This window comes from Phoca vitulina, unplaced genomic scaffold (genome assembly GCF_004348235.1).
Source record: "Phoca vitulina isolate PV1807 unplaced genomic scaffold, GSC_HSeal_1.0 scaffold2, whole genome shotgun sequence".
NCBI classification, from domain to species: domain Eukaryota; kingdom Metazoa; phylum Chordata; class Mammalia; order Carnivora; family Phocidae; genus Phoca; species Phoca vitulina.
The window spans coordinates 67260746-67276639 of record NW_022589705.1 but is presented as its reverse complement, the minus strand read 5'-3'; the positions used below and the strand labels follow the sequence as shown (position 1 = coordinate 67276639).

The 15894-nt window shown below is 52.5% G+C and overlaps 1 protein-coding gene across 2 annotated transcripts in view; it reads left to right on the top strand.

Annotated features, from left to right (window-relative positions):
* ST3GAL3 (ST3 beta-galactoside alpha-2,3-sialyltransferase 3) overlaps positions 1-15888 on the top strand; it is a 182188-nt gene extending 166300 nt beyond the window's left edge. For both annotated transcript variants that reach the window (XM_032430828.1, XM_032430819.1), the window contains 3 exons: positions 8985-9131; positions 9327-9473; positions 15047-15888. In XM_032430828.1, coding sequence (XP_032286719.1) covers positions 8985-9131; positions 9327-9473; positions 15047-15136 — 384 coding nt within the window. In that variant the 3' untranslated portion in view covers positions 15137-15888. The remainder of the gene's footprint in view (positions 1-8984; positions 9132-9326; positions 9474-15046) is intronic.
* The last annotated feature ends 6 nt before the right edge of the window (positions 15889-15894 follow it).

Sequence of the window (15894 nt, the reverse complement as noted above, 5' to 3'; positions counted from 1 at the left end):
AAGGTAAATTCCAAATGGCTAAAAAGTAAAAATATAAAAATACGACCAAAGGGAACTTTGAAGTAAGTAGAATAGAAATCAGATCCCTTGGAGGGAAAAGAACTTCCAAGGGATAGACGTGCTAGGAGAAATCAGATTTAATAATATATGAAAATTTATACTGAATTAACAACAACAAAAAGACTGGAGATACCACAAAACTTTGAAAAGTATATTTGGGAAATATGACAGACAAATGGTTATTGTTACAAAGTTGACAAGAAAACCATTAGGACCCCAGCGGATAAAAGGGCAGGAGACTGAACAGATGACACAGAAGGAAATATAACTAGGAACAACAAAAATGTGCTTAACTTTCTAGCAGTCAGAGAAATCCATGCGAAAGCAACAGGATGCCTTTATCACCTACCACATCTTTAAAGAATGTGTTCAGGGGCGCCTGGGTGGCTCAGTCATTAAGCGTCTGCCTTCGGCTCAGGTCATGATCCCAGGGTCCTGGGATCGAGCCCCGAATTGGGCTCCCTGCTCGGCGGGAAGCCTGCTTCTCCCTCTCCCACTCCCCCTGCTTGTGTTCCCTCTCTTGCTGTCTCTCTCTCTGTCAAATAAATAAATAAAATCTTAAAAAAAAAAAAAAAAGATTTAAACAATGTGTTCAAATTATCATACATGATGCTGGCAAGAGTGGAGTGACAGGTGCTTTCAGAGGCCACTGGTCAGATTGGAAATGGGGACAAGATTTTTGGAAAGGAAATGACATTTGGCACCAATAGCCATTATCCAAAGGAAGGACAATCTGCACACAATGATTTTTATTATAGTGTTATTTACAATGGCCAAACCCAAATATAACCTAAGGGGTTCATTACGTAAATTGTAGTTTAATGACTTGGAGGAGTGTCAGCGACCCTGCAGCGGGGGTGGGCGCTCCCGCCAGCGTTGTCACGGCTGCCCCCACCCCCACCCTGTGCTTCCTGCCGGCGAGGTCACCTCAGCCCGCGTCTTTGAGTTTCATTTTCCTCTTCTGTATGGTGGGGATAGGAACAGCTTCCCCACGTGGCTCCCTGTCAGGCCGCCCTCAGGAGTGAGCGGGTCAGTGCCCTGGGCGGCACCGGACACACTGTGCTCCTCCCGAGGATGACCATCACCTTCTGAGAAGTGAGACTTAGCCAGGCAGGGGCCCAGGAATGAGTGTGTCAGGGACGGCAGCGGGCCTTGGGCACAGGGCAAGGGCCACCTGGTCAGGAAGGTCCTGCCACCCCATGTCTTGGCCTCCGGGACACTTAAAGAAGCCCAGGACCCTAACCAGCTGCCTGCCCCAGGCTCTGTAGATGCTGGATGAAGTCCGGGGCACAGAGAAGAGCATGGGTGACGAGTGTGGTATATTCGGTGAATCGGTGTAACTGGTGGGTGACGTGAGTGCAGTCGTGCCCCGAGACCTGGCCAAGAAGGCGCCTGGCTCTCCTCCAGCCACACCCCTTGCCGTGGAGTGAAGAGGAGATGCCCACCAAAGGACCATCCTCACTTGGTAGACCATTCCTGGCAACTAGAGACCTCAGAATTTCTTGCGCTAGCAGGGCCAAGTCCACTTCCATCCTCCTGAAGACAGAATACGCCTCCATGTGCAGACCTGGAAGGCCAAGGAGGGCTGTTTGCAGAGGCTGGGAGCAGAAGGTGGACGTGGGGGCTGGGGAGTCTGCTCACATGTGCACAGCACTTATGGTGTGGGGTGGGAGCGGGCATGGGGAGAGAAGGGAGGCAGGCTGGGGCTGGCTCTCCTTACACCACCACGGCCCGGCAGGAGTCCGGATTCTAAATTCAAACCTGGATTTCCAGGTGGTTTTTCAAGGGAGAATAGAATGTATTTTATTTAACAGCTTGATACCTTGATCTGTAACTTTCAAATATTTAGGATCTAAAATTTAGACATGTGGTACATGGAATCCATTTGTAATTTTGTCCTTGGCCCCACAAGCATTGGGGGTGGGCTACATGGATGTGGGGGCAAGGGCTGCAGATGAGGCTGGGTAAGCAGGGGATAGAAGGTAAAGGGTCACATCAAGGAGCTTGGACTTCATCCTGTGGTATAAACAATAGCAGAAGCCAGTGAGCTGACTTGTTGCCAAACATATTGCATGCAGGACTGACTGGTCATAGCACAAACCACTATGAAGTAGGAACTATCCTTATTTTCCTTATTGTGTAGATGAGGATAAGACGACTTAGGGCAAATAACATGACTGGGACACAGAGTTGGTAGTTAGGGTGTCAGGGTTCAAAGACAGACCTACAAAATCATAGGGGCAAGCCAGGGTGGGCTGACGGACAGCGTGAACGTGGGAAGCATATGGTTGCGTGATGGATCTGCCCAGAAGCCACAGATTTGGTAGTTGCTTGGTTCCTGGGGGTGAGGGAGAGGGAAAGGTCAAGGGAGATGGAGGACTCATGTCTGGGTTTTTGGGGAAGAATGATGGTGGTGGATCCTCGGGGAAAAGAGATTAGAGAAGAAAACAAGCCTCTTGGGCCTTGGTTTCTTTAGCAGGGGACTGGACTAGATGCTGTTAAAGGTCTCTTTTTGTATGATTGTAATCCGTGTTTTGAGGGTTGTTGGTTGTCCAAAATGTTATAGAATCTATTTGTACAAAAAGTACATGGTTTATATATAACAGGCACTCAAGTATTCGTTGATTGGTTGATCTGGGTTAATCATTAGCTCTGAGATATTTGCATCTGTAAATAGGCTTCTTTTTGAGCTCTTCATTTTTTTTAAGGGGGGAGGGGCAGAGGGAGAGGGAGAGAGAGAATCTTAGGCAGGCGGGCTCTGTCTCATGACCCTGAGATCATGACTTGATCCAAAATCACGAGTCGGACACTTAGCTGACCGAGCCTTCATTTTGCGTGTGGTTTGTTAGTCTGTCACCTTGCTGTCCCTCCCATTTTATGTGCCATGCATGTGAATGTTTTTTGGATATGCCTTCTCTGTATATATTTTAAATAAGTATAGCAGATATTTTAAACCTCTCTTTGGCTCTTTCTCACATTATAATAACCCCACCATGTATTGAGGTATTTGTATACCACCCTGTCTTTTCCACTGCATTACAGATTCCTGCTGGATTAGGAAAACAAAAACCAGACCTACGCTTTTAATTATCCTGCCAAGCTGTCCCAGTGGGCAGTGGAAAGCCACTGAACATTGTAGTCCCGAGAGTGTGCGGGATCGGATTTGTGCAGGGAAGTGAAGGAATTGAAGGTGGAGGTGGGAAGCCCTGGTGGCCGTTGGGGTGACCCCGGGAGAGGTGGTGGCCTGTCCCAAGGCGGTAGCAGCAGAGAGCAGGAGGGAGTGCACCTGCTCTGCTCTGGGCCGCAGAAAGCCAGCCCGTGGTCAGCGTCTCCACTTCCAGACCTCTCATCAACTAAGGGAGAGGGGGAGGAAGGGCCTGCAGGAGGAGACCCCACGAGGGCATGGGGAAAGCGCGGGCCCCGGCTGGGGAGGCGCCTTCGTCCCAGAAGCTTTCCCCATTGCTCTTGGCTGTGCTGAAGAGCTGGGCGAGGTGCATCAGCAGGAGACCGGCGGCAGCCGCACACCGATGAGCTGCATCCTGACTTGACGGAGGCAGGGACATTCCTGGAGGGGGAGGGACTGGACAAGGAATGCAGCCCACAGCCGGCCTTGAGGAGAGGTTTGATCATTCTGGGGGCCTCTGCGCTGGGTCCTGTGGGGCAGGGAAATGAGCCGTGAGAGGCCTGGGCCACATTAGAGTAGGCCTTCTGGGACAGGGCTGTGTTCTGGTGGCGGGCTTGGCCGTGTCACCCAGCGTGGGGAGGCTCCGGAGCATCTGGCACTGCCATATAATCCTCCCAGCTATCTGGGAAGTGGGCCCTGCCATCCCTGTTATGCATGAGGAAGTTGAGGCTTGAAGCGATGACGCGACTGGCCCAGGTCACACACGTGTGCAGTCAGGACGGGAAGCTCAGTTTTACGGGCTCCAGCCCTCCTGCTCTGCACTGCATCCCCGTCTCTCTCATGGCTCCTGTCAGTCTCCGCCCCCAGCGCCTCGGCTTCCACCTGCCCCTTCAGTGTTGGTGGTTATGGGGTTCTCATCCCCTCTCACCCGATGACCAGAGATTCTTTTTTTTTTCCTTTCCAAGTTTTTATTTAAATTCCAGTTAGTTACCATACATAACAGTCTGTTTAGTTTCCGGTGTAGAGTTTAGTGATTCGGTACTTCCGTACAACACCCAGTGCCCTCCTCAGTGCCCGTCCCCTATTTCCCCCATCCCGATACCAAAGATTCTTCAGCAGAAGTCAGCAGATCCCTTGACTTCGGGGATCCCGTGACCCTCCGCAACGGTGTACAGAATTTGTAAGGTGTATGTGCTTGTGTGTGTTTTTCTGAGAAGAGAAGCCGTAGCTTTTATTATAGGAGACAGGCTGGGGTTTTGTTGGTATTTGATGTTTTTACGGCTGGGGAAACCCCGAAATGCCCAAATCATGTCTTGGTCTTACTCCTCCTTTCCCTGAAATTCCTGAGGAGACTGTGCCTCAGGACAGTGACAGATGGTAAAAAAGAAACTAGCACCGCTGAATGGCTCAGTGTATCAGTTCTGGGGCTCTCCTGCAGGGCTCTCTGGGACTCGAGACCCACCTGCAGGCCCCCTTTCCCCGGGGCAGGGAGCAGAAGCTGATCAGGAGCTGGGCCCGCTGCTGTACGACAGCAGGGAGTTAAAAAGAGGGTGTGTGTGTGTGTGTGTTAGAGAGAGAGAAAGACTTCTTGCCTTATCCCAGTAAATGTGACACTCCGTACCCTCAAACCTAAGTGGCCAGATCAGCTGCTTCTCCTCCCCACTGAAGCTTTGGGCAGAATCTCACAGAGAGCAGAGCTAATGAGCTCATTTCCGACAGTTTCACATAGTAGTCACATAGGGGACTTCAGACCGTGTTTCAGAGAGGACATCTCATGTCATGGAGAGAACCAGATTCTGAAGTTGGATCCAGCCAGATTCTCCCCTCGCCTCTCTAAGCCCCAGTTGCCTCTGTGAAATGGGATGTGGGGCACCTACCAGGTGACTTCTACTCACCTGGGAGCTGCTGGAGGGCAGAGGGGAGGTCCCATTCATCCTTAACCCCAGGCCCCAGACTTCCTGAGGCGGGAACAGTAATGACGACGGTCAGTGGTGTGGCAGAACATCCATCTTGGCATCATGACACTCGGGTTTGAATATTGGCCCAGCCACTTGTGTGACCTTGATCGAGCATGTTGCTTCTTCTTGGGGTCTGTACCTGTGAAGTGGGTGAAAGTGGAGGAGATGTAAACAGGTATGGTCTGGGAAAACTAGCCCGGAGCCTTGCACCACCCCCCCCAGCTGTGCCTGTTCCTGGCTCTCCCGAGCAGCCCCTGCGCCTCCTGCTCTTCAGGTGTGGGGGGGGCAGGCATGGGCGGGATCCCCAGGTGGGGAACCGTTGGGGCCTGCCAGGCTCCACAGAGGGGCCAGGGGCCCAGCACAAGCTGGTACCTGCATTCCTTTCAGTCCACACCTGGCCCTCTCAGCAGGGGCTCCTCCCCACGTCCGCCTAAGATCTTGGCCATCTCCACCCTTCCCTTTCCTACCGGGTCCTGTGGTCCCTGCCTTTGGGTCTGTGGGATTCTGAGAAGATAGACTCAAAAGAAGCAGATGACCAGTAAGCCAGAATGGGCTGGAGACATGAAGAATCCAGTGTGGATTCCCGGGTTTCTGGTTTGGAAGATGGGGTGGATAGGAGAAGAGAGAACAGATAGTAGAAGACATAGAAGAACATCCAGAGAGTAGAAGAGGAGACAGAGCAGATCTGGAGAAACCAGAAACCACAAACCACATCCAGCAACAGCGGACTGGTTCAATAAGTTATGATACATGCTGGTGACATGGTTCTTAGAAAACATATGTCTGTAACATTCAGTTATAGAGATGGATCATTTAGCCGAACCTCTGCTGTATATTTCTGGATTTTCCTCTGGTTTGAATTGCATTTTCATAAACAACACTGGCATAAACAGCTTTTTACAAAGGTCTTCACCATCCTGATTACTTTTAGAAGAGAAATGTTGCAGTCATCAGATATAAAAACAGCCTTGAGGCTTTTGATACATATTGTCAGGTTGATTTTTAGAAAGGCTCTACCGATTTTACTCCTATAGCAATGCCGGAGAATCCCAGCGGGGTGTGCCGACCACCACAGACACCAAGATACGTACACGGACACACACACACACACACACATGTACGCATATTTTAGAGGATAACAGAGCATCTTATTTTAATTTGCGTCTCTTTGTCACTATTGAGTTTGTTTATGCTTATTAACCTTATTTTATGTTCTTTTATGGTGTCCCATTAATTTTTTCATGAATTTTTAAAATATGTCTTATTATCTGTGACAAAATATGTCTCACTTTTTTGTTTCCTTCATAATTTTACTTATTCTATTTTTTTTTTTTAAGATTTTATTTATTTATTTGACAGAGAGAGTTAGCGAGAGCAGGAACACAAGCGGGGGAGTGGGAGAGGGAGAAGCAGGCTTCCCGCCGAGCAGGGAGCCCGATGCGGGGCTCGATCCCAGGACCCTGGGATCATGACCTGAGCCGAAGGCAGACGCTTAACGACTGAGCCACCCAGGCGCCCCATACTTATTCTATTTTTGATATACCAAAGCCCTTAAGAATGTTTACAAAGTCAAAATCTGTTTTTTAAATTTATTTCTAATATTTGCATTAACATGTCAAAAGTTCAGTGATAGGGGCGCCTGGGTGGCTCAGTCGTTAAGCATCTGCCTTCGGCTCAGGTCATGATCCCAGGGTCCTGGGATCGAGCCCCGCATCGGGCTCCCTGCTCGGCGGGAAGCCTGCTTCTCCCTCTCCCACTCCCCCTGCTTGTGTTCCCTCTCTCGCTGTGTCTCTCTCTGTCAAATAAATAAATAAAATCTTAAAAAAAAAAAAAGTTCAGTGATAAAATATACACCTCAATTTTCTTTTAGTTTTGCTTTTTCAGCATTTAGTTATTTTGGGTACAGTGTGAGGAGAGGAAGTAAAAGGATCTTTTTTCTAAAGAGCCAATTTTCAAATACCACTTGCCGAGAAAATCATCTTGTGCCCACCAGCGGTGAAGCTTCCTTTATCATAACCTAAGCTGATACATATATACGTATATATTGCTCTGCTTCTGGGCTCTCTTGTTTCATTGATCTTTGTGTTGATTCTTATACATCTACCAATGTCTTAACAATTGCAAATTCATAATATACTCTAATATCTAATTTTTAAATTTGGGGGCTATTTTACCTGTTAAATGTTTTGGATGGGTTTTTGGAATCCCTTTGGTAAATTTCAAAGGTCCTATTGGGATTTTTCTTAGACTTCTGTTAAGCCTACACGAATCTGGGCAGACTTGGCATTGTGTTAGTATTCAGCCTTCCCATCCAAAAACATAGTTTGTCTCTCCTGTTTTTTTTTTTCAAGTCATCTTTTTATCTCTCTCAATAAATGATTATAGGTTTTTTAAATTATTATTACAGGTCACATATCTTTAAGTCTGTTGCTCAGTATTTGATAATTTTCATTAGGATTGCAAATGGGATCTCCTTTGTATTATATCTGGTGACTGTTTCCTGTTGGAGTGCACATCCCATTACTAAATTATTCTCTCCATTCTAAGTTGAGTTGTTTTTTTTTTTTAGGTTTTCTAGGCAAATAACAAACACCCTGAGATATCAGGTTAGAGTCCATGGGCTTGGTAATGCCTCCAGTCTGCAGGGTTGGTGCAGTTCTCTCCAACTACTGTCAGAGTCCAGCTCTAAGGGTGGAAAAGGTGGCTGAATGGGTCAAGCCCAAGTTCAGGGGTTCCTGAGGCTGGGGCAATAGAAGGGCAAGGGGCAGGGGGCTGAAGGAGCTCACAGGAAAGCTCCCTAGAGTGACCGACTTCAGGGACTAGACCAGAAAGGGCTTGTGTACTGGACACAAAGGTAGGGCTGGGGACTGGAGGAAGGGAGAGTCCGGAGAGGACGTTGTGGCCCTGGAATGGATGCTGGGATGTCAGGTTTGAGAGCTGACGCCTTTCCCATACAGGACTGGGCTCCCTGAGATCTCCACTTTGCGGTTAAAGACACTAAAGCTCTGGGGCGCCTGGGTGGCTCAGTCGTTGGGCGTCTGCCTTTGGCTCGGGTCGTGGTCCCGGGGTCCTGGGATCTAGCCCCGCATCGGGCTTCCCGCTCAGCGGGAAGCCTGCTTCTCCCTCTCCCACTCCCCCTGCTTGTGTTCCTGATCGCTCTCTCTCTCTCTCTCTTTCAAATAAATAAATAATCTTAAAAAAAAAAATAATAAAGACACTAAAGCTCTGAGAGCTTGTCACTTGCCTAAAGTCACCCACTGCTAATCAGTGGCTTACTGTGTTCTGCTGTGCCTTACTAGCTCACGTTCTGTCCTTATTTTTCAGGTTCACTTTAGAACAGTTGACTGAAAGCAAGGAGAGACAGCAGAAGGGAAAGGAGGCGAGCCCAGCAGAGCAGATAGGAGAGAGAGGGCAGGCTCCTCGTGGGCCCCTCAGTTAACTGCAAAGGGGAGGGGACAGCTGGGCTGCTGGGTCCTCCTGCTGATCCAAGAATCCCCTCAGACCAGAACAGCACACCTCAGGGCACCACCCTGTGTGCCCCTGCCCTGCAATTCACTCTGTGTCCTCCCTTATACTCTGTGGCCTCGCCATGTGCTCACTGTCCTCCACCACATACTATTGTCTCTATCATACATCCTGTGTCGTCCCCCCCGACCCCTGACCCCAACACACCAGCTCATCCCTCTGCCATGGTGTTTATTCCCCATGCCCCGGGTTCCCCAGTATAAACATCATGCCCCACTTGTTTCGTTTGCCTGTGCACACTTGGGGCCCTGCCACACACACACGGTCCCACGGCGAGCTGTGTGCCCAGCTCACGCCCACTTATGCTGTGTCTGCAGAGTGCATCAGATGGCTTCTGGAAATCTGTGGCCACGCGGGTGCCCAAGGAGCCCCCTGAGATTCGCATCCTCAACCCATACTTCATCCAGGAGGCCGCCTTCACCCTCATCGGACTGCCCTTCAACAATGGCCTCATGGGCCGCGGGGTGAGATAGCGGGGCCCTGGGAGAGGGCACGGGGAGCAGGGTCAGAGATGCCTTGGGAGGGGAGGACAGGGTGGCAGGGTGAGGGGCAGGGGGCCTAGTCCTCGGAAATGGAGCTCAGCTCTGGTGAGTGTGGCTAAGGGTCTCAGCCTGGCTCAGTTCTCCAGTTGAATTCTGCACCTCCTCCGTCCCCTCCAGAACATCCCAACCCTTGGCAGTGTGGCAGTGACCATGGCACTACACGGCTGTGACGAGGTGGCAGTCGCAGGCTTTGGCTACGACATGAGCACGCCCAATGCACCCCTGCACTACTATGAGACCGTGCGCATGGCAGCCATCAAAGAGGTGCCGGGCTGGGCGGGGGGGCATCTCTGGGCAGGGCCGAGGGAGGGGTGCTCCCAGCACAAACCAACGGAAAGGGGTGAGCCAGTGGCTGGTCCGGCTGCCCAGAGTTCGCAAAGTTGGGTCACTGGAGGTCCATCCCTGCCTTCAGGTCTCTGATCACCACGCATCCTCTGTGCCCCTGAACCTAGCACCTCCTTCCCCACCCTTCTCGCCCAGAACGTTCCCTCCCTGGCCCTCTCCCTGCCCTTTTCCTGCACCTGCCTCATCCTTGCTATTCCCAAATGCCATATGCTAATCCTGGCACTAGCTCAGAGCCATCTTCTCCATCGAAAGCCCTGTCTTCCCCCAGAAGACTTCCATGCCCCCTCAAACTACCCCGAGACATTGCCTCTCTGTGCCAGGACAGTCCCTGTACCCCTCTGCCCTCCCCTGTGAGGGAAGACCTGAAGCCCTGATGCTCTTGATCACCCAGAATGGCTTCCCAGGTGATCCATATGTCCAGGTGCCTTCATGTTCAAGAAGCATTCCGGGTCTCGGGGCTGGCAGTCAGCCTCTTCTGACAGCATCTCTGCCTTCACATCCAGAGCCCCTGTGAACCCCTCTTACAGTCCCCTCCACTGCCACCACCAGCCTTCCACTGACGCCAGCCTGGGACCTGCACATGTTGGGCCAGCACTTTGAGCAGCTTCTCTGCTCCCACATGGGGGGCTGGGGTGGAGGGGGTGTTGGAGGATGCCTCCCCTCTGTGCAGATTCCTAGTTCTATAAATGTAGGGGTTCCCATCTCAGCCAGCCCTCCTTCCTGCTCATCACCTTTCACACGCCCTCCTCCAGCCCAGAGCCCTGGCCCCCTCTCCGCCCCCCTCGTCCCGTGGGAAAACAGGCTGCAGCGGGGACTCCGGCAGCTCCTGCGGGCTTGTCCTCTCTGCCCTCCTCACTGCCTCACAGCCTGGCTTCCCCCTTCCCCCATGACTCCCACTAAGGTCACCGGTGACTCAGCTCAAGGCTGCCAAATCCAGTGGACACGTGTAAGCCTCATCCTTCCTGACCTCTCAGAAACGCTTTTTATGTTGATCACTCCTTCCTCTTTGAAACTTTTCCTGCTCAGACTTGCGAGTCCGTAATCTCTGGTGTTCCTCTCACTTCACTTGCTGGTCTCTCTCGTTCTCTTCCTCAGCGTCCTTGATTTCAGTCCGCCCCGAAAGAGTCAACACTCGCTAGGGCTCTGTCCTGGACGGTCTTCTCACTGTCCACGTTCCCCAGGAGCTTGACATCCCCGTCCGTGGCTTGAATCCCCTTCTGTATGATTGCACGCGTGTTGCTCACTCAGGCCACCTCAAGCGATGAGAAGTTACTGCAGGAATTTAAGAGAGACTTGGGAAACCAGGAACGGCCTTACGGCGGGGCCCCCAGGGTAGCCTGGAATGGGGTTCAGGGTGGGGGGCCCGTCCCGGGGCTAGGACAGCTCCCGACTGATGCCGCCCCCCTCTGCAGTGGTTCCAGACCTGCCTCCTTGTTGCCAGGAACCCGTTGGTCTTTCCATCTGTGTCTCCTCGTGTATCTTCTTGCTTTCTTGGCCTTGCCAGCCCCACTCTGAGCCACTAGCACTGCCTCCACCTGTCTCCTGGCTTCTGTTTGCTTGGATCTTTGGCCTCTTACTCCTTTTATATGCACTTTGTGGCAGAGTCCCAGGCAGAGGGTGCGAGGCCGTAACCAGCTCACGCGGGGCTTCGTGGGCCGTGGTGAGGAGTTGGGACTCGACTCTGAAGGCCGGGAGGAGCCACGGGAGGCTTTTGGGCTGTAGATTAGCGTGCAGTAGGCCAGTCTGGCTGCAGCACGAAACAGGGGCGCGAGGCAGAGATCGATCCTGCCGGGCCGCTGTTCCAGCAGTCTAGGCAAGAGACGAAGGCTCCTGACCAGGAACTGTTCAGAGGCGATGAGAAGGCAGAGAAGAGACTGCATTTTCAATCAGTAGGTCTTGTCTCAGTGCAGGAATGAGGGAAGACTGCACCTTCCCTGAAACCCTCTGGTGGAGCCTGTTTCCTTTCTTTCTTCTTCAGTTTCTGGGCCAAACTGCCCCCCACCCCGACCCCACCCCATTATCTCTGAAAGTGGCTGGCTTGAGGCTCACGACATCGGCTGTGCCCGCCCCGTGCAGGGTGCTGGGGACTTCAAGCTATGAGATCAAATGTCCTGGGTTTAGAACCTTTCTTTCCTTCCCAGTAAGGGAAGAATGATAGCACCCACCCCCTAGGTTTGGGGAAGATTAGACACGATAATGTGTAAAAAAAAAACCAAAAAAAACGGCCTAGCACATAGTAAGCACTCATAAATGTTAGCTGTTATTATTAATGGTTTTTTTAATTTATTTTTTTAAAGATTTTTTGACAGAGAGAGAGACAGGGAAAGAGGGAACACAAGCAGGGGGAGTGGGAGAGGGAGAAGCAGGCTTCCCGCCGAGCAGGGAGCACAATGTGGGGCTCGATCCCAGGACCCTGGGATCATGACCTGAGCCGAAGGCAGACGCATAACGACTGAGCCTCCCAGGCGCCCCGCCGTTATTATTGTTTTGTCTGTACTTATCACCGTTCCCTCCCGGTATCCTGGCCGAAGATTCACTGGAAATGCCGGTGCCTGGGTTTAGCATCCCTGCTGTCCACCTTGAGGGTCTGCAGGAAGCAGGTGAACCGTTCAGCACCCTGGCCCCAACACCGCTTCCCTCCGCTCGGCCCAGGGGCCCGTTCTCCAGGCCCAGCAGGAGGGGGTGGGCCGTGGAGACAAGCGGAGCACCGGTTCCGTGCTGGGGGGACATCCAAGGGAAGGGACATCAAAGGAGTTCGGAGAGGAGACAGAGCGAAGGTAGGGAGGAGTTAGGAAGGTGCAGGGTCGTGGAGACCAAGGGAGCGGTGTTCGGGGACTGTCCCCCACGTCAGGCGCTGTCGAGAAGTCCAGTAAGAGGAGCGCTGGGAAATGGCCCGTGGCTGCAGTGGTGAGGAGGCCCCGCAGACGGTGGGGAGAGCAGCTTCGAAGGCCCGTGGCTGCGCAGGGAGTAGAGGCAGTGCGGAGAGGCAGGCGTGGTGCCCAGTATGTGCTCCGGGGAAGCAGGGACAAGGAGGAGGAGGGAGGGGATAGAGCCGCAGCTTGCTCAGGGCCGAAGTGGGCTCACACAGGACTGTGCGACCCGGCGGAGAAACTCGGGCTGGAAATGTCCATTTGTGAGTTGTGAGCCCAGCTGCCGGTTCAGGTCTGCGGCCAGTAGAGTACAAAGCACAGGCGGTCGGGGCAGCACCAGGGTTTAATGACGGGGCGAAGGACGAGGAGCCAGAGATGGAGATGGAAAAAGAGCTGTCAGAAGGACAGCTGCAGGGGCGCCTGGGTGGCTCAGTTGGTTAAGCAACTGCCTTCGGCTCAGGTCATGATCCTGGAGTCCCGGGATCGAGTCCCGCATCGGGCTCCCTGCTCGGCAGGGAGTCTGCTTCTCCCTCTGACCTTCCCCCCTCTCATGTGCTCTCTCTCTCTCTCACTATCTCAAATAAATGAATAAATAAAATCTTAAAAAAAAAAAAAAAAAAAAAGAAGGACAGCTGCATCCAGAATCAGGAGTCCTGCTGCGGCTGGGGACCCAGGACTGCCAGAATTGTGCCCCAGCCCGTATATGGTGTAGACATCACGGTGTAGACAGCTCTGGTAAGCTCCTGCGCCGTCTGCATGGAAGGGAGAATGAGGAGGCCTTGCCTGGTCTAAGAGAGCTACAGCCCAGGGCCAACCGTTTTGTTTACTATTTTATTATGGACACTGTCAAACATATTCATAAATGTAGAAAATAATATGATGAACTCTCAGGCACCTGTCACCCACTTCCCTCAGTTAGCAGCACATGGCCAGTGTTCATCTGTTCTTCCTCTCATGCACCCCTCCCCGCTGATTATTTGGAAATAAGTCTCAAATATCATATCATTCCAACCATAAATATTTCAATAGCTTTCGCTAAAAGATAAGAACTTTTAAAAAATTATCACAATACCATTATCACACCTAAAAAAATGAATCATTCCTTAATATCACAAAAAATGTCCAGTCTTGGGGTGCCTGGCTGGCTCAGTTGGAAGAGCATGCAACTCGGGTTCATGAGTCTGAGCCCCACAATGGGTGTAGAGATTAATGTAAAAATAAATAAATAAATAAATAAATCAGCTTTAAAAACAATGTCCATTCTTCCACTGAGCTTTCAACCATCGGTGACTCCCAGTGGGTGTTCTTAAAACTAACCCATCAGATTGGTTGCTTCTTCCTGGGGGTGATGAAGGGGAGACATAAGGAAAGAGCAGTATAAGTTTACACATCTGTTCGGATCCTGGCCCTGCCATTCCCCCAAGCCTCTGTGTTCTTAACCCACAAAATGGAATTTCATTCAGCACATCTTTATTGAGCACCTACTGTGTCAGCCAAACAGTCCTTGCCTTCGAAGAGAGACAGTGTGCCAGATGATTGACTCTTCGAGGGATGAGGGCAGAGCACGCTGGGGGTCTGCAACAGGAGGGGACAGTTCAGACAGCAGAGTGTCATGACAGGAGCCTCGAGGGAGCCGGAGGTTTTAGGGAGTTTGGAGGGACAGTCGTGTAGTCTCAGCGGCTGAGAGAGGAGGCAGACCCTGCAGACCTTCCAGGTGCCATGGAGCGTGGAGTGGGGGAGAAGAAACAGTCACCATTTGAGATGTGTCTGAGGGACACTGTCCTTAGGGACAGCCGGGTTCGTGGTTAGCCCAAGAAGTCGAAGGGCATAGTCAGAGGATACAGGGAATTTGGCCTGCGTTTCTGATTGAAGAGATTTGGCAAGCTGGAGAAAGTTGACGGGATGAGAATAGGGCCAGGACAGAGCCCTGGGTCCTTTGCACCAGCCAGCGGTTCCCGTGCACACCGCCGTGAGGTTCCCACAGAGCGGTCAGGGGTGTACAAACTACGGAGAGGCTGTCCGCTTTCCCTGAGTCAGTCAGTCCTTTTTCATTCTTTGAGAGACTTAGCCACCAGAGCCTCCTGGTGCGAGTACTGGGGACAGGACAGAGTCTGAGCCTGGGTGCAGTCTTCGCCCAGGAAAGCCCAGAAGGCGTCATCTTCCCTGTAATTTCCACATTCACAGAAAGGTGAGCCTCTTGTCCTCAGGCCCCCTGGCTCCTCTGATTTAGGAGGCAGGATTTCATCAGCCTGGAGACCGCGTTGCATCAGGCCGGAGGATGACTAAGCCACCCCACGCGGTTCTCCTTCTAGCAGGGCGCACCCCCCAGGCCTGGGCCAGCTCTCACTGACTCACATGGCCTACCCTCAGGGTGCCTAGGACCTAGGTGCCCTGGACGCGCTGCCGGACAAGGAGGTGACGTCTGGGGGAATAGGGTCAGAAGGCCTCCATCTTCGAAGACTTGGAAGAAGAGGAGAGGCAGAGTTCTCGTAGGGCGGGGAAAGGGGTTCTGGGAAGGGAGGAGGATGAGCAGATTTCCCACAATCACAGAGCACTGGGCGAGCAGTGGGCAGAAGAGAGCCCCGAGCTCCACTCATCCCTTCCCTGTGCCTTTCCTTTCAGTCCTGGACACACAATATCCAGCGGGAGAAAGAGTTTCTGCGGAAGCTGGTGAAAGCACGAGTCATCACTGACCTGACCAGCGGCATCTGAGGTGGGCCCAGCACGCGGCCACGGAGGCCCTGGCGCCAAGAGGAAGCAGCAAGCACCGCCACCTGCCCACTCCATTGGCCTCGGTCTGGCTCCGCCTGAAAGGTGCAGGAGTCTTCAGACCCAGAGAAGGACAGTGCCAAGTGGCCGCAGGGGTGGCGAGGCCTTGGCAGGGCAGCCAGAGCTGCGTCTGCCCAGAGGCCAGCCTCAGAGACCAGCACTTAGCCTCGTTCTCAGCCTGGGGCCTTGAAGCCAGAGGGCCGGGAGGCCGCCGGCCGTGCCCAGCAGGCCCAGCACGCGGGAGGTGGACATCAGGCTGCAAGGCTGCTGCTGGAATCATGTCTCCAATCAGTGTTTGGTGTATTATCATTTTGTGAATTTGGGGAGGGGGGAGGGGAGGGATAATTTATTTTTAAATAAGGTTGGAGAGGTCAAGTTTGGTCCACTTGCCATGCAGAAAGAGGCCCACTAGGGGGCCCGTCGGGCTCCCTGTAGAGTGGGGGTGCCGTGACTAGCCTGTGCCCTGCTTGGGGCTAGAGGGAGGTGGGCAGGATCTCATGCCAACCCCCTCCAGCTCATGACACTGTTTGGCCTTTCTTGAGGAGAAGATGGGGTATTCCCATGCACCAGCCCCTAACTATGCCACAGGGAAACCCTGGAGCCATCGTTGAAGCCGACAAGGCAGACCCTGGGTTAAGCAGAGAGAAGTTCAGAGCTCGGGAGGCGAGGCCCGGCCTAGCGTGATGGGAATGCCCCCCCCC